The sequence below is a fragment of the Trematomus bernacchii genome, unplaced genomic scaffold (genome assembly GCF_902827165.1).
Source record: "Trematomus bernacchii unplaced genomic scaffold, fTreBer1.1, whole genome shotgun sequence".
Classification (NCBI taxonomy): domain Eukaryota; kingdom Metazoa; phylum Chordata; class Actinopteri; order Perciformes; family Nototheniidae; genus Trematomus; species Trematomus bernacchii.
Genome location: NW_022987605.1, coordinates 1,594,312 through 1,620,500, shown reverse-complemented (window position 1 = coordinate 1,620,500; position 26,189 = coordinate 1,594,312). Strand labels below are relative to the sequence as shown.

Sequence of the window (26,189 nt, the reverse complement as noted above, 5' to 3'; positions counted from 1 at the left end):
AAGAGCTCTGATGGACTCAGCAAAGTCTAAGTTTCTGTATTGTCAGCCATGCCAGTTCATTGGCTCCAATTGGAATAAGTGACAGTACCGTAGTCCAACAGTAGTTCCTGTTGGGACCAGTTCTCTGTACCCTATACATATTCCTGCATACATGTTATTCTGTCTGCTTCAGGACCACTCCAGAGATATGGCTCCCTCCGATACCAACAGAGTCACAGCTCAGACCCATTTCAGCATACTAACTCAGGTATAACAACCCTCTCTTGTTATTATGGTGTAACATGGTGCATGTTTTATTCTTTGTGAATATGTTTGAATATGCAGGAAGAAAGAATAATAGCAGTTTTATTGCCTGCATTGCAAAAGACTAATTGCATTGTTTTGTAAAAAGACAATAGATTCAGAAAACAATAAGCAAGGCAGATGTTCTTCAGTCATCCGTTAGAAAAGATAACTTGCACATTAAAAGGAGAACTGGTTATGTTTGAAATGGTTTTGAATTATTTATTGTTTTTGGAAGAAAAGAAGAAGAGTTGTAAACCTTGCATTTTTTCTCCGTATGAGCTCTCAAGACCATAATATGTCAAGGAATTGTATGGCTTAATGTGTGCTTGATTCTGTGTGTACACAAGGCTATGAAAGATGCATTCATGTTGTTGATTGCAACTTCATCTTAATTGTGTATTTGTTTTGTTGGTCTCTAAGGTGGAGCAGAGCACATCAGAGCCCTGCAGCACCATGCACAGACGGCTGGTCACCACTTCCAAGGTGATTGATTGATGCACACACTACACTATTCCCACAGTTTCTTAATGATTATAAGGTGGTGAACATACTTGCAGCAACAAGCTTTAGGGTTTGGAAAGATACAGCAGCTTTGGTAGAGAGGAAGAAGTGAGATATACCATTTGCTTTGCCACATATCAATAAAAAGCAGACTGAGAAACACTTGGTGTTACCGAGACCGAGGAGCGAGGAAATACAAAATAAGAGAAGTGAAACGCACCCACTATTAATCAAAAGGTAAAACATGAACGTTACTTTTTTACTGTGAAATAATCAAATACAGTCCACATTTCACAGTGTCTACTGAGCTGTATGGGGTTCCTACACTTTAATACAATTAGATGTTGAGGCCCAACATGTTTACAATAAATACAATTGTATTTATTTAAAAATATTTTCATACAATCATACGTATTAGGATTCATGTGGATTAATAGGTGTGGACCGCAGGGTGAGGGCGAGCAACCATTACGTTTCACTTTATTTGAATTCCAAACTTGCAAATGAAGAATATATTTTCACTGTTGTCTACGTTCATAAAGCTTGCTAAAAAGCAACACTATTATAGTGTTGCCTATACTATTATAGTCTATAATAGTATAGGTGCAAAGTATCTATGTTACAGAAGTCCGCTGTACAGAGAACTGTAGTTTCCCCACAGCAGATAGACATTAATATCACTTTTAAAATGTTCCACAAATGATATGCAAACTAAGCACAGAAATCTATTAATTGTAAATATGAAATCAAACTCTTACCACTTCATGCAAGCCCTTTTTAATTTCAGCAATTTAACTGGATTTGATCAACTAATTTAAAGATAGGTTTTACTCCGTTTTAGCAACACTATTTTGTTGTATTTATTTATTTATTTATTGTACATGTATTAACTTATTTAAATATTATTTATTCAACTCTTTTAATTTCAATGTATTGACTTATTTAAATAGCATTATATTATACTTCCTTTTGCAAACTATCGGAGCAATATGAAGTAAGGAGGCTGAACTCTCTCCCCTCTCTCCCCTCTCTCCCTTCTCTCCCTTCTCTCCCCTCTATCTCACCTCTCCACCCTGCCCCCACTGGACCGGGACTTTAACACCCCCCCACACACAGACACAACAAATCAGTCACTTTTACGCTGCTATGGACAGCATTCCCATTTGCACTATGTACATCATCTTTTTATATATATCCTGCTTACTTGAAGTAAACGGTTATTCTGTGTTTTTTTTTGTAAATGATTGAGTGTTCTTGCATTTGAATGTGTTTTTTGTATACCTCGGGACTGTGGGAAACAGTATTTCGATCTTTCTGTGTGTACAAACATATTTTGAGATTGACAATAAAGTTGACTTTGACTTTTAAAGTCCTTATTTGACACAAATTGTGTCCCAGTGAACATAGTTTGTGACCGACAATAATAAAATCAATATGGAATTAGCCATCAGCGTCTCTGGTCACAGTGCTCTGCGAATGAGCTGATTGATACGTAATATCCTTACAGTGACTTATAAAGACATGGGGCACACAGGCAAACATTTCATCAGAACAACTTCATCTTTTTAAACGCACCGCAGCTCTGCGGATCTCTCTCAAAGTTGAAACATCTTACCTGTCCTGATTCTTTAGAGGATTTCAGTCTGCACGCTTCAGTTCCTTTCCTTTGTTACCCAGGTCTGTGTGCACCATCTCTTTCTCTCCTCCCCTGTGGCAGCACCTGGCTGATTACTGACTGATGTCTCCTGCAAGAATTGTGAACTTCATTTCTCCTCCCATCACTGATTTCAATGTTATTTAAATGAACATATTTGTACTTTATATACATTTATATATATATTATTATTTGTCCACTTTAATAAATATGTCTTAATTCATGTATTGGAGCCCTAGGCTCTGTTTGACTTACAGATAGTGTCAGTGCAGTCGGATTCTCTTGAAGCCCGGTCGTCTTTTCCTAAGTCCTTTGGAATCTCCTAACAACTATCCCTTAACCCTGTGACATTTCACACAGAGGTCAAGGAATAGTGGATAGGAAAAGACAGATTATTGGACAATCCGTCCACAACCCCGGCTCTGGTTTCAGACAGAGGGTGAAAAGAGGTGCTGTAAAGAGGCAGTATGAGAAAAATAAAGAGCTTTTTGAACATTAAAGCGTGGAGACATGGGTCCGAGTATTGACACAAAATGCTAACATGAACCTGCAAGTGAGCAGAATAGGGTTGCTCTAAAAAGAACAGTTATTAAAAGCAATCTTTCAAACTCTAATTTGAGCTAGTCTGCATTATTGCTACAACTCTAAATAATGTTCTCATCATGGCAGTTATTGTTTCTCAGCTGACCTGGTACGTGCAGTTCCTCTGAAAGTATTTGGACTCCCACATGTTTGACCTAAATTGCCTCTTTGCCTACACACCATCGCAAAGTTGTTTTTACAAGCAAATATGAAAGTGCTTTGCTGTTTCCTCTGACAAGCTCATATTATGACATGTTATTTAGAGTGACACGCTGGTTTCTAAAGTTTCACAGTTAAGCTCTGAGAAAAGTCTAAAGCTACTAGGCCTGCAGCTGTGTGGACAGACTGCTGAGCTTCAGAGGTTCACTTTTGCCCTAAAGGTTATCACTGCCTCTGAAGTGCCCTTGCCCAGGCACATTACCACCTCCAACGGCTCCAGAGGAGCTGCTCAGTGGCCTTCGGATCAGACTGTGGTGGAGCTGAGCATCCTGGACGTGTAAATGAGTGTAACTGTATGGTCAGGGAATGACTGCAAAAAGGAGCCTGGCTCTCAACTGAAACTCATTTGTTGTCGACCAACTGACCGAGAGAAAGCTGTAGCGCTGCTGGTTGCTGCTTAAAAAAGAACACAAGTGTTTGTTTTTTGATCCAGGTGGGAAAGGTTGGTAGAATTGCACTCTAGCGCACCATACTGCAATCACAGCCAGTGGTTACTCCACAGAGAGAGGATCATTACTGACTACACATGGCCATACTGCAACAACACACTAGAAACAAGCTGTACAATTGATTGTGGAAGGCATCAGCCTATGCTTCTGTGAAGATACATGCCTCATCTGGGTAACCGTCACATCCTTGGGAGCAAACACACACTCCTCCCAAACCTCAACAAAGGTGCTTCAAAGAACCTGATTAGTTAGTGATTACCATTTAGCAGGTTGGTTCCAAACGGAAGGTCAAAAACACAAGTATGATTTGAGTTACAAGAACAACTACATACAGCCTCAAAAAACATGTTTTAACATTCATCGACCACAATCAGTCGGTGTCAGAGAAAAACAATGTAGTCGTTGAACTTATGTGCTTGAGCCTAAGACCCCTGTACCTGCCTAGAGAGTTTGGGAATATCATTCTCTGCACTGTTTATATTCCACCCAGCGGGAACGCAGCAAGTGCAGCAGCTCAAATCACTGACTGTGTTCACCAGCAGCTACTACACACTCCTGACGCTCCGGTTTTTATTCTAGGGGACTTTAATCATTGCAAACTTGAACTGTCACTACCCGGTTTTCAACAATACGTTACATGTGAGACCCGGGGAGATACAATTCTAGACAAATGTTACGGAAATGTGAACAACGCATATGTGAGTAGAGCCAAACCCCCGCTTTCGAACTCGGACCATAACACTGTTCATCTCATACCTACCTACAAAACGGTTCTCAAGCGTAGTAAACCACAGACCAAGACTGTAAAGGTTTGGACTAGTGACAGCATAGAGTCTCTTAAAGGATGTTTTCTCTCTACTGAGTGGAGTATCTTTCATGAGATGGACGTGGATAATGCTACTGAGACGGTAACTGACTATATAAACTTCTGTGTTGACAATGTGATACCTCAGAAAGAAATAACTGTGTACCCCAACAACAAACCATACATAACTAAAGAGGTTAAGGACTGCATCAATCGTAAAAATATAGCTTTTAAAAACCGGGATGAAAACGCAACTGAAATGTGTGCAAAAGGAGCTTAACCACATGCTCAGAGAAGCTAGAAGGAGACATAAGGAAATTATTGAACAGAATGTTTCTACAATGAACTCCAAGGAACTTTGGGACACTATGAAGGCAATCACAAATATGACTCCAGCTAAAAAAACTCTCTGTACCTCTGATGACCTGCAAAAAGCAAATGAACTGAATGACTTTTACGTGAGATTTGAAACCCAGGACTTCTCCTCTGAATGTACAGACATCTTAGAGACAATCTCTGCTACTGACCAGGATGAAAGGGTGCTGATTGAAAAGTGATTGGACCTTTAAAGGGTCAAACACACCTGTACTAAGAAGGCCACAGGGCCAGATGGCATCTCTGCATTCCTTCTGAAGACATTTGCAGAAGAACTGACATCAGCATGGTGTCCCATATTTCAAAAATCTGTTGATCTTCACACCATCCCCACCCTCTGGAAAAAATCAATAATAAAACCTGTCCCCAAAAAACCTTGTCCAAAGGTAAACAATGATTTTAGGCCTATTGCATTGACATCCATTGTCATGAAATGTTTTGAGAGGATCATGGTGCCGCTGCTAAAGAAAGAGGTTGATGTACATTTAGACCCTTTTCAGTTTGCCTATAAGCAAGGGCGTGGCACAGACGATGCTCTAAATAGCATCACACACCTGGTCACTAAACACCTGGAAGACCCTAAGGCATTTGTACGCCTACTGTTTGTGGATTTCAGCTCGGCTTTTAACACACTGCAGCCTCACATCTTGCTTCAAAAACTGATAAAGATCAGTATAAATCCTTTTATCTTGAAATGGTATTTTTCGTTTTTAACCAATCGCACTCGGCATGTCAGGGTCAACAATGCCCTCTCAGAGCCCCGGACCATCAGTACAGGAGCTCCCCAGGGTTGTGTGAGCTCCCCGGTCCTCTTCACACTGTACACAAACGACTGTACGAGAATCCACCCGGAGAACTATATCATCAAATTCTCAGATGATACAGCCATCCTTGGCTTGATGCACAAAGGCAGCAGTTCATCGGCTTATCACTCTGAAATAGAGAGATTTGTGCAGTGGTGTGATTTTAACCATCTAGTGCTAAATGTGAAGAAGACTGAGGAGATGGTGTGGGACCCAAAGGCAGTGGGTGACCTTAGGCCGGTGGTTATCCACAATGAACCCATAACTCAGGTCAGCTCCTATAAGTACCTTGGTGTCCATCTAGATAATACACTCAGGCGCCGTTTACACGAGGAGAAAACTGCTTGTATCTGCATAGTTTCGCGTGCGTATAGCCCTATTATTTACACGAGGCCGATAGAAACTGACCCCACAAACGATAACGGGTCCCAAGGTGGATAGATTTGCAAACGAAACGCTCTGGGGGGTCAACCGAGTCCGTGTAATCACCTCTATACGAATATTTCCTGAAAAAATAGCGATAGCCCCGCCTCTCCCCACCTCTCCTGCTCACTGCTGTAGCAACTATCAAAAATAGCTGTGTTAATTAAACGCACAAGGGGTTCTTGAATGAAATAATATTATAAAAGGCAAACCAGAATTGTTAACGCCCAATATACTCCTTAAACAAAATAAACAGAGTCAGATTTCATGCATTGATCCATTATATTGACAATTTTCCAGCCAAACAACACAAACAAAATTAAAAAGTCCGCTCTGCGATACACCAAACTTGTCTTTACTGCCTAATCCAGGCCATTATTGTTCATTGCTCCTGCGCCTGTTTGTAGGCAGAGGACCGGCGTGTCCCAGAGGAGCGATCTCACCCGGTGTTTGTAGAGAATATCTCTCTTTCTGAGCGCGTCCTCTCCACGGAGACGTGCTTCTTGGTCGGTCGATGCAATATCCACAGATTCGGTTTCTTTCAGTTAACTTCCCCGTTGCATTTATCCATATGCTGAGGAAATGACTATATCCCGCTGAATACCAGCAATCGCCACACACACTTCCTCCTGTCAGTAGCTACTGCTAGTGCTACTGCTACTGACCATGCTACAGATGTTAGTGCAAAATCTACAGCTCCTCTACCACAACCATCAGCAACAAGTGGACATGGAGAATTACATGAACTACATGTTGCTAAATACACCGCGGGGCTTAAACAGAAGGGTAGCCATGGCAACATTGCTGCGGGGCTGCTCCGGGCTGCTCTTCTTCGCTGCTTTTGGTGTATTTTGGCGGAAGTTACAGCGCCACTTATGGCGCAGTTCCACTGCAGCGCGGAGCTCGCTTTAAGCGTGCCGTGTCGTGCCGTCCCCTTTTTTGGTTGTGCTTCCACTAGGCCAATTACCGGCGCGGCACGGCGCGGGGCCACTTTTTCACCTCTTTTCTGGCCCTAGAAAATTGTGGTTCTATCGGGGCCAACAAACAGGGCTGAGTCGGGCTGAGTATGCTAAACTAGAGAGAGGAGCGCTGGCAAGAGGGCTAGAACTACAACAAGATGGACATATTTGACCGTGATTTAATTGTAATACACGTTTCAAAATGATGCCGAAGTAACAACATACTGATACCGGTTAGTAAAAACCATGAATTAATGCTTTGTCAAGTCTGCAGACAGACGGCAGGCGAAAAACCTTTTAAAATTCGTGTTTTTCTAGATGGAGATTGGCTAAGCTAACGCAGTATATGCCCCGACCGTCCACACTCACAACAACGGCCTATACAGACATAAATTAAGCAGCGACTGTATTCACCATGACACAGGCAGTCTGTGGTTTGTACTTGTTTAACTTTTGTCGAGTTTCTGAACATATATAAGGAGCTGTGAGCTCTGAGTGCTAACAGCTAACGGCTGATGTTGTTTTTCTGTGGTTCTCATTGAAGATGACGTCACGGCTCCGCCTACACTGCGTTACTATAGTAACTACCCCAGTTCCTAAACTGTAATGGAAGCGCAGCATGAAGTGAGTCGGCCCTGTTAAGGCCCAACGCGGCCAAGCCGTACCGAGCCGTACCGAGTGTGGCCGAGGCCGACCGTGTAGTGGAAATGCGCCATTACAGTCCCGGCATATGTACTACAGCGTTTCCAGCGGCCTTGTTTGAACAGACACGTTAAATGAAACGAATGCATGTGAACGGAAGACTTTTTTGAATACGCATACTGTGCATAAACGCAAACGTTCCCGTGTGAAGGAGGCCTCAGCTGGAAGGCGCATGTTCAAGGTCTGTGCTCTAGACTTCAGCAGCGGTTGTACTTTCTGCGTCGACTCCGGGCTTTCGGAGTCGACCAGAAGTTCATGTTACTGTTCTATCATGCAGTGTTGGAGAGCATCATGGGGTATGGTATCACTGCCTGGTACGGTAACTTGACAGTGCAGTCAAAGTCACAGATCGCTCGCCTGGTACAGACTGCTATGAAGATTATGGGGGTTAAAAAACACCCATCTCTCCAAAACATATACGAGCAGTCCATTATCAGACAGGCAAAACAAATGGTGTCTGATCCCACCCACATACTCCACCCAGAATTCCAGCTCCTACCTTCTGGTAGAAGATTCAGGGTTCCCAGGAGCAGGCTGAACCGCTATAAGCACTCATTCCTACCTATGTCGATTAAGCTTCTTAACATTCACATGAAATTATATGTAGTCAAATGTAATGAAATGTACTTTTTAAATGTTGGCCATGAGGCTTGTGCAATTGGTCGCCATTGTCAGTATGTGCGTCTGTGTATTGTGTTTGTTCAAACGGTGTATGACTGATGATATGTGTATGTCTCTTAATGTCCACTATGTTTGTATATGATATGTACATGTATGCGGAACTGCAGGACGGAGTCCAGAACAAATTTCCTTACGGGGACAATAAAGTATATCGTATCGTATCGTATCGTAGTCACTAAGCGCAAGAAGGCTAGAGAGAAGTGGTATTATAACGTCTATAATACCACAGTGTAGAAATACTGTGTTACAGGTAAAAGTCCTACATTTAAAATGATACTTAATGATACGAGTACAAAAGTACCAGACCTAAAAGTGGCCATTTTCCGATGAATACATATTATATTACTGGATTATAAGTAGTGATGCATTAATGTGCTGATGTTAATTTAGCAGCTGGTTAAGTCATCTCCATATCGCCCTACAGTCATTCTGATCAAATCCATCTGATAACCAAACGCAGATTAACTGGGTTAACCTTTATCTACTGATGAAGATAGAAATGGAAGGAAAACAGACCCCAGCAGTATGGACAAGCACTCTTTAGAGCAGGGGTGGGCAATTATTTTTTACAAGGGGCCACTTCAGAAACTCGAGCTGTGTTGGGGGGCCGAATCAAAAATAAGTTGAACTTAATTCTGCTCAATATACCAATACTGAAAAGGTGTTTTACAGTATGTTAAAGATAAGAAATGAATCAGCTTTATACAAAAAGAAATGAGTGCTTTTGATTTTTGTTTTTCAGTTCATTTGACTTGTTCAGTGAGAAAAATCCAGTCTGTCTTGGGCTTGAACAAGTGCACGGAAATCTGGTTCAATGTCTGAGGTGGATATGCGAAGGACAGCTGAGAGGTGATCATCAGTGATAGAGGATCTGTATCTGGATTTGTTGAACTTCATCACTGAGAATGTCTGTTCACATATGTAGGTAGATCCAAAGAGGACCATCATCTTCTGAGCACGTCTCCTGATGTGTGGAAAGTTCTCCTCTTTCAGGGAAGAGTAAAACTCAGGCAGTGAGACTGACCTAAAGTGCTCTGACAGAAGTGTGTCAGACTGCAGGTCAATGAGTTCAAGCTGAACATCACTGGGTGCATCATCCACATGGCATGTAAATGGGGAAAAGATCATGTTCATTTATTCTCAACTGTTTTGAAGTCTTTAAATCGCCTTGAAAACTCACCATGCAGTGCTTCTAACATGGATGAGTACCTCTGGAGGTGATCAGCTGATGGTGTGGCTTCCTTCAGTGTTGGCAAGTGCGTGAGAATGTTGTCCTCCATTTGGCTTGAGAGAAGCTGCAGCTTTCTCATGAAAGCCTTCACTGCACTGTACATGTCATGCACAACAAGGCCCTTGCCTTGCAGTTTGACATTTAGTTCACTCATTAGTGCAGTCACATCTACAGCAAAACCAAGGTCTGCCATCCAGTCTGCATCTGAAAGCTGTGGGATGTCGTTTCCTTTCTTCACACAGAAGTCTTGAATCTCTTCTCTCAGGTCCCATACTCTTTTCAGCACTTTGCCCAGGCTGAGCCACCTGACAGCTGCATGGTAGGGTATGTCACGATGTTCAGTCTCACTTTCCTCCAAAAGTGCAACAAACTGTCTGTGATTCAATGCTCTTGCCCTGATGAAGTTAACTATTTTAGTTACAACATCAACAACATGGTTAATTTATAATAATAATAATAATAATACAATGCAAAAATACCAATTTCTGCTCAGGGTTCATTTCTGTCACTTTATCCTGCATTCTCTTCAATAGTCCAACATTTTTCCCTGTCAGATTTGGACAACCATCCGTTGTCACGCCTGCCAGCTTGTCCCATTTCAGTCCCAACTTTTCCACACATGCATTTACCTCCGTGAACAAATCACTCCCTGTTGTTGTACCTTTCATTGACTGCATGGCTGCCAGCTCCTCCGTGATTTTGAAGTCTGTAGTTGTCCCACGTAGGAAGATGAGTAGCTGGGCAGTGTCACGTACATCGCAGCTCTCATCCAAAGCCAAGGAAAAAAAGTCAAAGTTGACCGCTCTGTTCTGCAGCTGAAGCTCCAGATTTCCCGCGATGTCCTCAATCCTCCTCGTAACGGACCGTCTCCACAGCAGCGTTAAAAAAATCTTGGAGGTGGGCGTATCTGAGGCTTGGGGATTTTTTTGCGATCAACCAATCACATGAATCTCCCGCCCGCGACATACGAAGCCAAAAAGCCCGAAGTAAACTGGATATAAACTCCCCAAAACAGGCGAAAACATACCACTGTCTCTGCCACCTCCCTCCATGCCTGGCTCCTCCGGTTTATATCCCGGTAGGTCTGGTCATAAAGCACCGGGTGATTGATTCGCTACCGCTAATTTCTCCTCCATTTTTTGGAATATGAGGAAATGACCCAGCATACACGCCGTTTGATTGGCTAGAGCTTGAACTGCCAGATTTGCGTACACGGGATTTGATTGGCTGCCGCTTCCACCTCAGCTTCAAAAGTTGAACATTGTTCAACTTTGAATCCTCAAAATCCTCAAAATCCTGAGAATCTCCGCTCGCCTGCCCACAATGCATTTCGGCGAAAAGTGAGGGAAAGTGACGTCACCCCATTCAAAGTGAATGGGCAGAAGAGTTTCAAGATTTGTTAACGCTGCTGTGGAGACGGCCCGTAACAGTGCGTCGGGAGAGCGGCACTTTCTCAAATGCCTCCTTTTTCTCGGGGCATATTAGTGCGGCAGAGTCCAACAAACACTCCTTAATGAACTCTCCGTCCGAAAACGGTTTACTTTTAAGACATAACTCGTCTTGACAGCTGCATCTCTGGATGTGGAATGTTTTGTGAAAATGTGTTGTTGGCTTTGCAGCTTAGCTAGCAAAGCATCCGACCCCTTTGCCCGCTCTTCCTCAGACAGGTTCTTGTATTTATCTGCGTGTTTGGTAGCATAGTGGCGACTCAAATTGTACTCCTTGAACACAGCGACCTGCGCACCACAAACTAAACACACAGCTTTACCTTTCACTTCTGTAAATAAATACTTAGCGGTCCATGTCTTGTTGAAAACACGGCATTCAGTATCGATCTTTCTTTTTTTGCCCTGAGCGGACATTTCGAGGACTAGCCGGCCAGCATCACTCGTAGCTGTTCACGGCATAAGCGTTTACGTAAATAAATAAAAAAAACAGCAGCGTCAAAGTTCACAAAAAATGTTCCTACAGGTGTGTGTGTGTGTGTGTGTGTGTGTGTGTGTGTGTGTGTGTGTGTGTGTGTGTGTGTGTGTGTGTGTGTGTGTGTGTGTGTGTGTGTGTGTGTGTGTGTGTGTGTGTGTGTGTGTGTGTGTGTGTGTGTGTGTGTGTGTGTGTGTGTGTGTGTGTGTGTGTGTGTGTGTGTGTGTGTGTGTGTGTGTGTGTGTGTGTGTGTGTGTGTGTGTGTGTGTGTGTGTGTGTGTGTGTGTGTGTGTGTGTGTGTGGCTTCAGTGGAGATGGAAGGCTCCTCTCTGCTCTGCCCCTCTGTGATTGATGATAATTAAACAGCTGATTTGTTTTGAACATGAATGCTTGAATGTCTCCAGATGGCATTCTCCATGACAGTTGAATTTCATGTGGATTACATTTTTACATAATTGCTCAGAGAAGCTGAAGTACAGTGCATTTTCATTATCTCCAAACAATTGTGAAATGTTTTTTAAATAGGAGGCATTTTTTATCAGCAAGCCACCTGAGGAAGGCAATACTGCTTCCTATAAAAGTCTGCTGTTTTCCTTTTCTATAGCTCTACTTGGCAATCAGAAGTGTCTGCCCCCTCGTCAGGGTCCATTGATTGCATCATACAGTAATCAGCCCTCATTCACTGCCTTCACCTGTCGGCCCATTCACAATAGCTAATAAAAGGTATTTTGAGAGTTCTAAGCGCCTTTCATCACAGTACACCAGGCAATAATAGACCTGCTCATGTTCTGGCTGTTGTTTGCTCTTGTTCTTAAAGATTGCATTTCAGAATAGAGAGGAGACAGGTTCAACTGCCCTTTCATTTTCACCCTTATTAGTTCAATATATTTTGACATCACCATTCTTTTCATAACTTATACTGCTGCTTTTCTAATGCAGCAGCATGTCACAATTGAATCTTTAAGTAACGGATACTAAATCATTGTTGCTGGGAGGATGTTTCCTCCGTCAGTCCCTCACTGTCGGAGCAGGGCTGTTGGTGTTTCCCCTCTAGCACAGCGAGATCCAGTCCTTGTCACCTTTTCATACCTGATGAGTTTGCATCCCTGCTTTTAGATATCCTGTACTACTGTTAATTTGTTCAACTTACTATATTTTGTGTTTTTTGTGACCTACTATGTACTGTTTTTAAGATATATATATATATATATATATATCATGTCATTTTTGGACATGATTTTTTTTCCTGATATTTTCCACATACTACTGTCGTTTTTTGTGTTCTTTTCTAAATGCTTTACTATGTAAGTGATATTATTCTGACGTATTACATGGTGTCATTTATTTCAACATACCATTTCTATGTTGTTGTGTTCTGCTTTTTTTCAGATTCTTTCGATATACTGTACTGTCATCATTTCCACATAATATAATATACATTTTTTCCTGATATTTTCAACATACTTTGTTTGGTTTTTTTGTGCATATTGTTGACATTGTCGTTTTGGGCTCATTTCCAAAATACTCTGTTTTATTGCATATTTATAAAATACTATACTATATATATTTTTTTGTGCCTGTTTTTGACATCCTATACAATCCTTTTTGTTGCATACTTTTGACCTAATGTTTCGGTTTCTTGCATATTGCCAACATACTATATTATGCAGTTTTTTCCACATTTTCGACATACAACACTATGTTTTTTTTGTCTGAAATGTTTGACACTCCAAACTGTTGATTTTTGCATATTTTGCACATACTATACTAAGTTTTATTTTTGCATGTACAGTATACTGATACTGGTAAGACAACCCTAACCTTGTTCTCCTGTGCCTCTGTGTGTTGTGTAGGTCCACCCCTGCATTACCCAGTGCAGCGTCGTCTCTACGCTCAGCAGAACTCAGCTGCTGCTGGAGTCAGCTGCTCTCCCTCTCTACTTCCTGTGCAGCGTCTCCTCTACGCTCAGCAGAACTCAGCTGCTGCTGGAGTCAGCTGCTCTCCCTCTCTACTTCCTGTGCAGCGTCTCCTCTACGCTCAGCAGAACTCAGCTGCTGCTGGAGTCAGCTGCTCTCCCTCTCTACTTCCTGTGCAGCGTCGTCTCTACGCTCAGCAGAACTCAGCTGCTGCTGGAGTCAGCTGCTCTCCCTCTCTACTTCCTGTGCAGCGTCTCCTCTACGCTCAGCAGAGCTCAGCTGCTGCTGGAGTCAGCTGCTCTCCCTCTCTACTTCCTGTGCAGCGTCTCCTCTACGCTCAGCAGAGCTCAGCTGCTGCTGGAGTCAGCTGCTCTCCCTCTCTACTTCCTGTGCAGCATCATGCTCATCCTAGCCGAGGTTTTCCTGCTGCTGGATGCTACAGTCAGTGTAGGTACAGCACACAGTCAGCAACACTTCCCAGGCTTGTTGGTGTTATGACACTGCCTTCTGTTTCTGCTGACAGATTATAACCCATTGCCCCCTGCAAACCCGTGGCTTTCACAGCGAGTTCATCCCCAGGCCAGAGCCCCCTGGTCACAGGACGACTCCATGTTAAGTGCAGGTATGATGCTTTCTCTCTGTTATTGTTACGGTGTCAGCTGTAGTATTACTGAGGCACTGTGAGGATGTGGCACAGAGACTTTTGCATTATCCAGCAAGGCCCTCCTCATTCATGTGCTCAGTAAATACATTTGCTTTGCAAACTAAACTCACTTCTATAACACATACCATCAGAGTCAGTAACTCTGTAACAACAGTTAACATAGAAAATGTTATGGAAATAAAAAAATATATATTAAAGCTCCATGTAATGTTCCAAAACAGACCTTTGTTTATTTCCCTGTACCCCATCTCTTCAATAAGCAACTCCAAGAAATGTGACAATATATGGATTAGGCAGAACTTCGAAAACCTTCACTCATGAATGTTGGTATTTGGTGTTTGAACAGAGTGATTTAACTTGGTTCTGAGTTACTACATGTCTTAGCCAGCCATGCCATATACGGTTATTTCCAGATGAGGCAGGCTCCTCAGATTGAGTTCCCTGGAATCAGAGTTTCCTGTCCATCTCTTCACTGTTAAACTGTCCAATAATCTTATTATGATGCCATTCGTTTTCCTGTTTTATGTTATACTTTTACAACACACATACGTACATTAGATTTTCTCCTGTATTATTTTAGGTTTGAAAAAATGGAATTGTTGGAAAAAAACGATCTATCTCCTTGGTGTGTGTGGAGAGGCCAGGCCACATAATGAGGATACATGTTATACATTTTAGGAATTTGACTATAGGGAAACATTGACTTGTTCACCCAACAGTTTTCAATACTTAGTCTACGATTGGAAAGAGATTTCTTCCAATGTTCCAATGACATGATGTACAGGTTTGATGTGACTGGGAGTTAATGGCCAACTCCCCAAATGAACTCATCTAAATCGGCAATAAGACGTTGGTGCAGCTTTAGAAAAAGATATTTTTGAATTTGAATTGTATGACTTTTTAAGCGGTGCATCATACATTCACACAATGATTCCAATCAAGATTCTTGTTTAATGTGTCCTATGGGCAGAGATCCACACCCTTGTAGAGAGGATGCTATGGAAGTAATAACATCAACTGAAAGCTGGTCATTATCTCATGAATGCAAATGCTCCAGAAACATAATGATTGTGGTCTTTGTGTCCAGGTGGAGGTTTGAAGTTCCTTTCTCCTTCCAGACAAGATGATCACTGTATGAGGAGGGGCAGGCCTAACTTCAGGAGTCACCCATACCCCCCCATCCTTCCCCGGGTGACACCCAGACACCCTACGCATGGATGGTGAGCTGCAGACACAGAAACCCCTCACAGCAGGGACACAGAGTGATGTCTGCAGATGACGTGTCGCTGTGACAAAACTGATTAGGAAATAATGCAGAGAAGAGGACGAGTGAATTTGAAGTCGCAGGCTGTTTCTGGATGTCACTGAGATTTGTAATTAAGGGTTGCTTGGAAGCACACAATACCAGCATTAGAATACACAGATCAGATTGTTCCCCAATCCAATTTGAATTTAGGATAATGGGATTCATACATGATGTTTTTGACGCAATAATGGTGCTGATAAACCTTTCCTGTCTGACTAATAGGAAATCCTCAGTGCTGTAGCTCACACACACACACACACACACACACACACACACACACACACACACACACACACACACACACACACACACACACACACACACACTGAGCCTGCTCATCGCTACAGAGGGCTTCAGGTCTACTAAATCTAATCTACTGCTCTCCTTATCTAATGCCTTGATCTGCAGCCGGTGGCAGTCAGCCACCCACAGGTACAGCAAGCTCATTCTGAGCAGCACAGTCAGCATTGACCTAGAAATGTGGACAGCCTTTTCAGCCGATAGAAGTTTTTACAAATCAGGCTTCACATACTTTTATGAGAAGAAGTGAAGAGTGCCAACTTGTTTCTCTACAACCTGAAATTGAATGAAGAACACAAATGAGAACAAATATCAGTATTGAGCACTTGTTTTATACTTCTGTTAGTTTGTTGTTGTTGATTGAACCTGAATGATAATGCTAGTTTGCTGTGAATTGGAGCCACAGCATGTTTTCCTGCTTGCATTAAAGAACTGAAACCATTTGCTGCAATGTTTGTTTTGACACTGTTCCTTCATTTCAATTTTCCCCATTTTTGTATTTGTTATAATATTTCTTAAAGGCTCATATTTATTTAATTTGATCACCCCTATAATGTATATATAAATCATCGTGTTGAAGGTCAATGCTCAACTAGTGTGAAAAACATCCAGGGTGTCTTAGATATTTGGCGTTTCCAAGCTGCCTGTAATATTTTCAAGCTAATTCTAAAAACATGTTCTGTTTTTTCTTCCTTCATGGTTTTCAATTAAAATATTATTTCAGAATAATTGGTTCATTATTTTTTCATTGTATCCGTGTTGAAAACTAAATTGAAATAGTAGGGCTTTTCCCTTTTCTTTTAGATAGTGTAGCTGAAGATAGACGGAAAGGGGGGGGGCCCTTTCCGTGTATCTTCAGCTACACTATCTAAAAGAAAAGGGAATAAGACAGATAAGGCCCCTGTTAAGGAACCAGCCTTAGTACAAGGGCCCCTGCTCTACCAGGTGAGCCCCAAATATATATTTTTTTATAAAGTGATTGGCTAAATATGAACCCTTTTTATATCACCCTAACACCATTGTTAATAAAGGTTTACAGTTGAACACAGTCCGGCAGCTGATCATCAGATCTCCAGCTGCAGGCGGTCACAGATGTGAGCAGGGGCCCCCCGTGAGTCACAGCCCACTGACTCAGGAGCCCAGCGGCTACAAAGCAAAAACACTTCCCAATTTAACAGTCGTCCCCCCCCCCTCAGCCTCGTCTCAGCTCGGTCTGCTTCCTCCTGCTATCCATCTCTGTCTGCGTGGGGGTTCATACCCATCCTCAATTACAGCCCATAAATGTCAGGCTGACTCTTCAGGCGGTTAGCGTGGGGCTCGCGGGGGCAACGGCTCCGACGTGACGGGAATCTGACCGACGACATTTCCATACACAAGTGTGTGTGTGTTCATTAGGTGTGTGTCTTATCAAGAAGTGAGAAGATGAGCCGCTAGCAGACGGTCCTCGTACAGATATTAAGATGATAGGCAATCAGGCCACGCTGCTAATTGACTCGTGATTAAAACCAGAGCTGATTATTGAAGTGAAGGCAGCTCTCTTCTTCTCTGTATCAATCTGTATGCTGGATAGGAAGAGATTAAAAGTAACATTACATGTGTAACAGTAGGTCCCTGTCTGCTGCACATTAAACAAACATAATGCCATTACTTTAAATACAAACAGAAACAAGACAACAACCAAACTCAATGTACACAGACATCACTGATGAGAGGGCTGACGTGGAGAGAGCAGAATTGTTCTGGGTCTAAAAGTAATAAAGTATCACAGCTACATTATTGTTGTTGTCCTGAAGAATGAGGGAGCAGAATGTGAGTGCAGTGGTGGGTCCAAGGGGGGGGGCGGTTGCCGTGGATCTTATCAGCTTTCTTGTAGATACTTGCTATTGGTTCAATGGGTCCTTTGTGGTGAGGGGCCACATTGGGAGACAGAAAGATATTGTTGGAAGAATAATCTAGATGTGTGTCAGAGATAGTGTGGTCCGGCTGTGGCTGGGACATGTTATGAACACAGATTATGGTGGAGCTTTTTCCTGAAATGATGAATGTGCTTTTGATGAGTGATATATAAATCAAAGAATATTTCAGAAGATATTTGTTGATTCTGGGAATTGATTATTCAAATGTGGGTGAATACAGCGTTTGAGAGGCAGCTGGGAGGACAAGTTGTGTTAGACAAAATGTTGAAATGGGAATGAAACTCAAGAGACTCGCACAGCCTGCTTCATGTGGTGCATTCAATGAAAAGAAAGAAATAAAATATCTTGTTTTTCACCCATCCTAACGGTGTGTAACACTTGCAGCAGCCTTGCAACAGACCTGTTAACTCCTGTTGGACGGATGAGTCAGAGGTGAGGTAAGTGGCTTCTATCAGACACCGACGCACGCTGTGTGTGTGTGTGTGTGTGTGTGTGTGTGTGTGTGTGTGTGTGTGTGTGTGTGTGTGTGTGTGTGTGTGTGTGTGTGTGTGTGTGTGTGTGTGTGTGTGTGTGTGTGTGTGTGTGTGTGTGTGTGTGTGTGTGTGTGTGTGTGTGTGTGTGTGTGTGTGTGTGTGTGTGTGTGTGTGTGTGTGTACAGCAGGACACACACAGTGTGCTGCAGCATTCACCAGCCTGTATATTTAGGTCTCTTCTCTGACAGCAGCGAACAACAAGCTGATTTCTCCAATCAAATCTGTATTTTAAAATCCCACCATGTCATTTGGCTTTGTTGCTGCTGCTGATAGCTGTTGTTATTCCACTAAAAGTAGTACAGAGACATTTCTACCTGATTTCCCCTCATTCTTTTTGTGTCTGTAATTCTACTTTATCAAGGATTAAAGGGAAACAATCAGAAAGCAGTTTATTGCATAAGGTTTGAGCACTTGTATACTTATTAATTAAGATAAGTAATCTGATTTCATTCCAATTATGAACTCAACCTATCTCCTACATTACCCAGCATACAATTTGACCAGCTGCAGTTTGGTTGAGATGGTGTTATGCTATGAGCTGCTAATGTGGAGCCTCTAACCTGCAGGAGAGAAGAGGAGCTACACAAGTATTCAACTTGTCCAACTGAAGCAGAGTGACTTCACCTGAGGGAAACGGTTCACACTTCGAACATAGTTTGTCTTTGGAGAAACTTTTTATAAGACGTTATTCAATTTTCTGTATTGTAAGTAAAAAGCTGGTAATGGGAACTTTGCATGAAGAAACGGCTAGCATGGCTTCGTTCGAGTTCTACCAACAACTACCAACCGGTCTAAAGCTCACTGATGTGTTGAACCAGAGATCTACACGCTACAATGAATGGTTGCTTGGAAGTCAATTATTTTAACATTTCTGTTTTTGTACAGAATAAACCATAATCGTGTTAATCCGATAGCTTTAGTTGCTCGGTATATTTGGAAACTGGACCGTTTCCCTGATTCGAGTCTTTGTGCTGAGCTAGGCTAGAGGTGCTGATATTGATTTGAAAACATCTGTCAGCTTGTGTAATGCAATCTTCACTTGTAAAGATGAAAAGAGGCTCTGGATCATTTTCATACTGGAGGTCTTTTTATTGTTGACATGTATTGGACACAGTGTGTGTAACTATTGAACATGTTAAATATGGAGCGTGGCCCTGAGATGGATCTCCGGTGTGATGCTGATGAATCAGCACTGCGTTGAGCCTCGGCCCCTACGTCTGGGTCCTGGGGCCCCGCTGGGAGCTGTCGGCCAGGTCCACCAGTGATTGGACGGTCTGAGCCAGCCGACTCAGCCCCTCGTCCTCCGTGATGAGTTGGGGGGAACACAAGGAATCCTGGGAAGAGAGGAGGAAACATGTACAGATGCAGGTAGGCTTTATACATACTGTATGATTCATGCAGACGTGCACATGCTTGGACACATTCATTAAGGGCTAGAATGTGCTGCATTTACCTCTGTTGGAACCCAAAACACGCCTTCTGTGAATATCAGTGCCTTGTTGCTTCCAAGTTGTTTTCAACACATCAAACGAAACAAGCCAGCTGCTAACTCTCAGCTCCAATGTGAACCCTGCCTGGCTTTCTGACCGAGGATTCTTCTAAAAAGTTGAAACGAGGCATACTGTACCGTTCTATCTATTCAGACTACATCTGCAGTCATATTGCTTACAATATATACAATTATATTTCCTTAATGATCAACAAAACATGAGTATCACTCTTTCAGCGATCATGGAGGAGTGTCAGGAGCCATGGCTTACATTATTTGACGGATGCTACATTTACAAAGAATTGTTACATTTTGACTTACAAATAAATGAAGAATAAATTATATTAATCTTTCTCCTATTATTAAAATCCTGGATTCCAATCTGGATAGCATGTGTCCCCATGTGGCGCCCCACCCTTTAAACAAGTAGGTATTATCTGTTACAATAAATATTTATGATGAAGTAACATATGGTCTTAAAGCAACCCTTTGGCTGTGAAATGTATTAGATTGTATTAGCTTGTAAACTGAGCATATGAGGCCAGCTCGTGGAGAAGGGTTCACACGTGGACAGGACGTGCTCAGTGGCATTCCCTGGAAATCATGTCATTTCAGTCCAGTGGATATCACAAACATCGACACCATGTTGGAGTGTTTATTGCCTTCAGGGCTGAAGTGGAAAGCTATTAAACCAGAGTTACTAAAACAACTTTGCTTTGAAACAAGAAACCGTGTGCATCAGAACAAGCACACACTCACACTGTACAGGAGGGTGGTGTGTTTAATGGAAAAGGGTGTGTGATCTGAATTATAACGTGTTTGAGTCATTCAAACCATCATGAGCTCTCAGGTGTGTATGTGGGCTGTGTGACTGAGTGAATATGAGACTGCACCACATGGGATCTCAGTGATAGTAATACATGTAGTGAGTTCAGCTTGAACAGATAGAAAGTGTCACAGCTCTGAGTCATCAGGTCATCAACACACCGTCCTCTTCCTCCTCCTCACACTCCACACCTCACACACACCAGTTCAACAGCTACTGTACAGCTGCGCCTCAGAACAGAAGGAACAAAAGGATGTCTCTTGTATAACTATTGAATGTTACATAAATATAGTTTGATAAAACTCAATCCACATAACTATCAAGTCTAAAGCTAAGATGATACTTTCTGCATTCACATTATGCAGAGTGACGTACTGTGACTTCAGAGGGGCTCAGCATACCTCGTATTAGTGGTCCAACTCCATCAGGATTTTTGATAAGACCAATCATCTCAGTTACTGTTATTTGGTCATGTGACAGTCTGAACACCTTATATATGTAGACATGTTTTAGCACTAAGTGTCTTTACGATACACTGTAGACGTTACAGATGACATGACTTTTGCCTCACTTACTAATGTAGGAATAGGCATTATGAATGGAAGACGTTGCTGATGGTTCAAAGCACAGACGCAGCCGAATGTACAAATCCAGATGTTGGCGATGTTGAGTTAGTGGCTGCTGTGGATGGAGCTATACTCATTTGAAGCTTTCCACCAACATGAGATTGCTATGTCTATATGAATGATCAAGCGTAGTTGCATCTAGCTGAACACAGTGGTGCTCTGGGTAACCCAACAGGACATTCCAACAGCGTAACTTGTACTTTCTGCCATTGTGCCCTTTAGCAGTAATCAGTACGTAAATAACCACTAATCTAATAATGTTTTCTGTGATGTTTGACTTCTGTTATGCTTTGTCACAGCTATGAATCAGACCATTTTCAGACCTTGAAATGAGTTAACCTTGAGAATCAAATCTATTTTTGAAAAAATAATTTATGTTATTTGTTGGGGAATTCTGTTATGACACTTTTCGTAAAAAGGCTTTTGTAGCTCCACCATGATAAGTACACATATTTGGGTTATTGTCCATATATTGAAGAAGTTGTTGGTTCTCAGCCATGTTTATGTAACAGACAGCGAGTCAGAGGGGCCCCTGGATGGTCCTCTGTGGCCCCTGAAGCTCCCGAGAGGAACAGAAACCCTTCCAGGTACGGCTCTGAGATTGAATCTACATAATCACTGCTGCCGACTCTGTAGTGATTACTTTAGCAACCACACACACACACACACACGGCATCAGAAAGGCCACAGCACTATGTGTTGGGTCTCCTGATGGTGAAGGGTGCGGTGCAAACCGTCAGAGTCCTCTGACCGGGGCTCAGCACACTCACCTGCTCCAGGGGGGGGGGGGGTGTTTGTGACGTGAAGCCTGTTCACTAAAGCTGCTGTTTGGAGAGCACACAGGAGCTTTTAGAGGTTAGGGCACAGGGCAAAGTGGACATCAGGATATCTGCACGCTGCTCACGTCACCACATTCCATCAGACTTCAACCAGCTGAGAAATGGACTGAAAACTCCTCAAATCATTAGATCAGGATCGAGCTTACACAATGACTGTATTGGTTTCCAATTCCAACAATAACAGTTCTATAATAGTTGTGCATTTATAGAATAAGTCTGGTGTTATTCTATATTTTTCAGATGGTCTCGAAATCTCATGAAAAGACCCACAGTCTGTTACCTCTGAGCTCTGAACGCAGAGGAGACATTTAGAACGGGGGGAGGGTTTGCCACTGAGGCCTTCTGCCTGCAGAATCTTTATCTTGTAACAACAAAACTTAGTGTTTGAATTCACACTGGAGGAAACCCAAATCTTATCTTTGTATGAATCATTTTTATTGGAATTGTTGGGTTGGCTCATTGCTGCCACCTTGTGGCTAGTGGGGAGAACTGTAACCAAATGCAGTGTGTGTGCAAACACAGAAGTCATTTTAAAGAGTCCCTTCTTCTCTACATCCCAGATATCAACTCAGCTCTGTGGAGCTCCTCTTCGGATGTTTTGCGATATGGGACAATTTAAGTTAAGAGCAATGTTGGTACATTCAGCGGTCTGATTTAAACCCTGCATCCTAATCTAAAACTGGTGCTCTAGCTTTCCAGCAGACGTTCAGGACTGGAGCATCAGGGCACATACATGTTGGTAGACTCATGGAATATCACCAGACTTATCTTTTGACAAACATTAGCTTGAAATGAAAATCCTACTTGTTTTGACATTAAATATGTTTATACTTCGGGACCTGATGAGCAGTGAGTGGACATGTGTCTCTGAGGCAGCTGCAGACACCCTGATGAAGATCACATTAAAGAGTTCTGCTGAGTAAGCAAAGCACAGCAGGCAAGCAGACAAACAGCACACGGTCAAAGTTCACTTTTTAATAATTTCTTTACAGCGAAGGGAAAAAAACCTTTACATATAGCTTTATATAAACTCAAAAAAGAATCTCAATAATACAAGGGTATCGTATAAATATAAAATACAACTGCAATTCTGTTCCGCTAACATATCAAAGAACATAGCTTGGTCTAAGCCAGTGAAAGATTACCGTCTGATGCTCATCCAGTTTCATTTATAAAATCTACATTAGAATTGAAACAGTATAACATTTCCTTTTAACAGCAGGCTAGTAAAGAACTTGAGACACGAGACGGAGCGTGACTCCTGAAAAGATGTGGACTAAAAGAACCAGTGTGCATAAGGACAATTATCAAATACAATTGCAATATCGACAGAATAGCTTTTTCTATTTGGGCCCCCAAAGTGTTTAATATTAAATACATATAAATACTTTATGAAATAGATATTTGTAAATGTATTGTGTGAATTCTTTTTTAGAAATCTAAACTTGTGAGATGTTATTTCATAATTCTTACAAGTTTATAGTTGTAGACATTTATTTCAAAACTTTAATGGCAATTTTTCCAGTGGTACTGCCCCTGCCTTTGAGCAAACTGGCTCAACAACTCCCAGCCCGTTAGCTTGAGAAGCAAAAGTGCTAAAGTCATTCCGAATAAAGCAACAAGAGGCTGGAAACAGAAACATTTAGAGGCAGGCGCTGGATGGAGACCACCGTACTGTTAACAAGTGACATTATATAAGAAATACAAGTGCACAAATGCTGTGAAATATAGTTTTGAAAAAGGACATTTTGCGTTAAAGCTTCTATGATGACAGTAAATTAAATTAAACTTTATTAGGAAAAAACAGCTTCCGTATTAATAATTTATGTTTTTTAAGATTGGTTAATTTGCATATTTTATACAATTGATTTAATATTGAACACTTTGAGCAGGACGGTTTCTCCTACATATGGAGCCTCGACTACGCAGTGGGCCCAACAGGTCGGTTGCTGAATGTTATGTTGGTCCCCACTTTGACACGTGTTTTGTTTCCATATGTTTGAGATAAGATTACAAATCCATTTGCAGATGTTTTAGCGCTCTCATGTGAGTCCTAGTATCTCACTATGGATAGAAGCTTTCAGTCCAATAAGCGTCACAATGATATTCCAAGCTGTTTGGATGCAGACTCTGACCTTCTATGAGCAGCCAGGTAGAACCAGCAGAGGCCTTTGATGCTCGGGTAAATGTCCTCCAGGGAATCAATCATTTACCAATCAAATGAAGGGGGAAACTTTTAAACAATCAATGTTGTTTTAATGCTGAATAATTCAATATTGATCACATTAAATTGGCATGCGTGTGATTGAAAGCACATACATTGATTTTACAAAAGCCTTTTAACTATTGACTGAATTAAATTAGTGACGCCTCTGCCGTTTCACCTGAAACAAAATAACCAAGAACAGAATTCTAAATAAATAAAAAGAAATAACTTAATAGCCTGTTTACATTTATACAAGTCACCTGGTCAAACTGACCGATGACAACAATAACAAAATGTACACTCACACACCCCCCTGCAGGGGTTTGTACCGTTTGGACACGTGAAGGCCGACATCAACCCCTGCTGCTCACGCTTAGCACAGCAGACATTAAAAAGGGGCAGAAGGTGTGAGTGTTCAGAGAGAGGCACTCAGCATCTGTCTCACGGGAACAGCCTCACATTGAGCCAACATGCATTCGGTTCAAGGCTAAATGTCACATTCACATTTCAGTTTAAGGTTCCTTCAGCTTCTCTCAGGGAGGGGTCTGACTACGGACACACAGCCGGGGACCAACATGTCTGAGAGGTGGAGCTGCTCTGAACACACAGATCATCTCAAAGGGAAACCTGGTCAGAGCTGAGAAACATCTTCCTACTGTATACACCCGTCTAATCTGTTTGGTGTTATACTGTGATCGCCTGACCCCCCCCGTTAGGACCCCCTCAGAGTGATGTTACCTGATCTCCTCTTTCTACTTGGAGAGTACAATGCCATCCATTTCGGTAAAACTAATGGCCACGTTTCTTCTTAAGATCCACCCAACTGTAACACAATGTTGGTGTGCATGTTGGCGGGTTAGATACTCAAGTAGCTAGCTGGTGACCACAGCTCTGAGTGGCTGGAGACCAAACCAGAGCTAAAAGGAGAGTTGAAGTGGCTTCTATCACTTCATAAGGTGAAAATGTCCCATTTTTGTTTACAGATGGATGCACTGCCACCAAGTGGCCAAGAAAATTGCGCCCCTGTATATAGTTGTGCTCAGAAACCAACACTGCATATACAAAGCACAGCTGCATGTTGAGAGAGCAGCAGATTCTTACAGTTTCAACTATGAGGTAACTCCTCAAGTGTCACCATGTTAACCTATTTGTACAATGTGCAAAATTAAAAGAAATTCCAGGGAGGATATTGAGGTGTGAGCCACAAATGATTTGGCTTTAAAATATTCCTAATGGCTGCAGTTTCAATGCACCTAAAGCCAGATTGGTAAAAAGACACAGGTCATAGAACGTCTGTGGTTCCTCTGCTCTGCCCAGAGTCTGTGTGTGGAGCAGCTCCACCTCTCACTCCTGTAAACATGCTGTGTGTCTCAGAGTGAAGGCTAACCGAGGCTAAGGCATCTCCCTGCTCATGTAGTGTGTGTATCACTCTAGTGCTTTCTGATGAAGAGCTGAAGCGATTCTGCTGGTTCTGAAGGTGCTCGCTGCCTGCTCTGTGTCAGTGCAGCTGTGGGGTGTGGACACACACTCTCAGGACATGTGTGCATACTGAAACACACTGCGGAGTATTGTCTGAGAGGCCCAGTGTGGCAGCAGCTGTGTGAGCCTCACTCTCGCTGTGACTGTGTGTGTGTGTGTGTGTGTGTGTGTGTGTGCAGAGCAGCAGTGAATATGAGGTGTGTGTGCTGCTCCTCTAGGGGAGCAGGTAGCAGTACAGGACGTAGAGGAGGGCCATGACGGCGCAGTAGAACAGCAGGAAGTCTGTGGACAGCAGTGAGGAGGAGGAGGGTGATGGCGACGAAGGCGAGGAGTGGCGGGGGGACTGGTCCTCCCCCGTCTCCCCCCCCTCAGCAGCCAGCAGGGCCCTCACACAGCGCAGCACAGCGGGCAGCTTACACAGAAGCACATCAGAGCACACACACACGTCCCTCTGCACAGGGGACGAGGACACACAGGAGGAAATACAGGAAGTTATTTTG

The 26,189-nt window shown here is 42.5% G+C and overlaps 2 protein-coding genes across 2 annotated transcripts in view; one reads left to right on the top strand and one right to left on the bottom strand.

The window, feature by feature from the left end:
- Positions 1-15,667, top strand: part of LOC117482650 (PC-esterase domain-containing protein 1A-like) — a 35,714-nt gene extending 20,047 nt beyond the window's left edge. Inside the window, exons 7-11 of the mRNA XM_034130828.1 lie at positions 173-247; positions 13,443-13,507; positions 13,901-13,952; positions 14,029-14,127; positions 15,257-15,667. Of these exons, the coding sequence (XP_033986719.1) occupies positions 173-247; positions 13,443-13,507; positions 13,901-13,952; positions 14,029-14,127; positions 15,257-15,393 (428 nt within the window). The 3' untranslated portion in view covers positions 15,394-15,667. The remainder of the gene's footprint in view (positions 1-172; positions 248-13,442; positions 13,508-13,900; positions 13,953-14,028; positions 14,128-15,256) is intronic.
- A 3,622-nt stretch (positions 15,668-19,289) lies between these two features.
- Positions 19,290-26,189, bottom strand: part of lrch4 (leucine-rich repeats and calponin homology (CH) domain containing 4) — a 50,004-nt gene continuing 43,104 nt past the window's right edge. The window contains 1 exon segment of the mRNA XM_034130826.1: positions 19,290-26,140. Within this exon segment, the coding sequence (XP_033986717.1) occupies positions 25,904-26,140 (237 nt within the window). The 3' untranslated portion in view covers positions 19,290-25,903.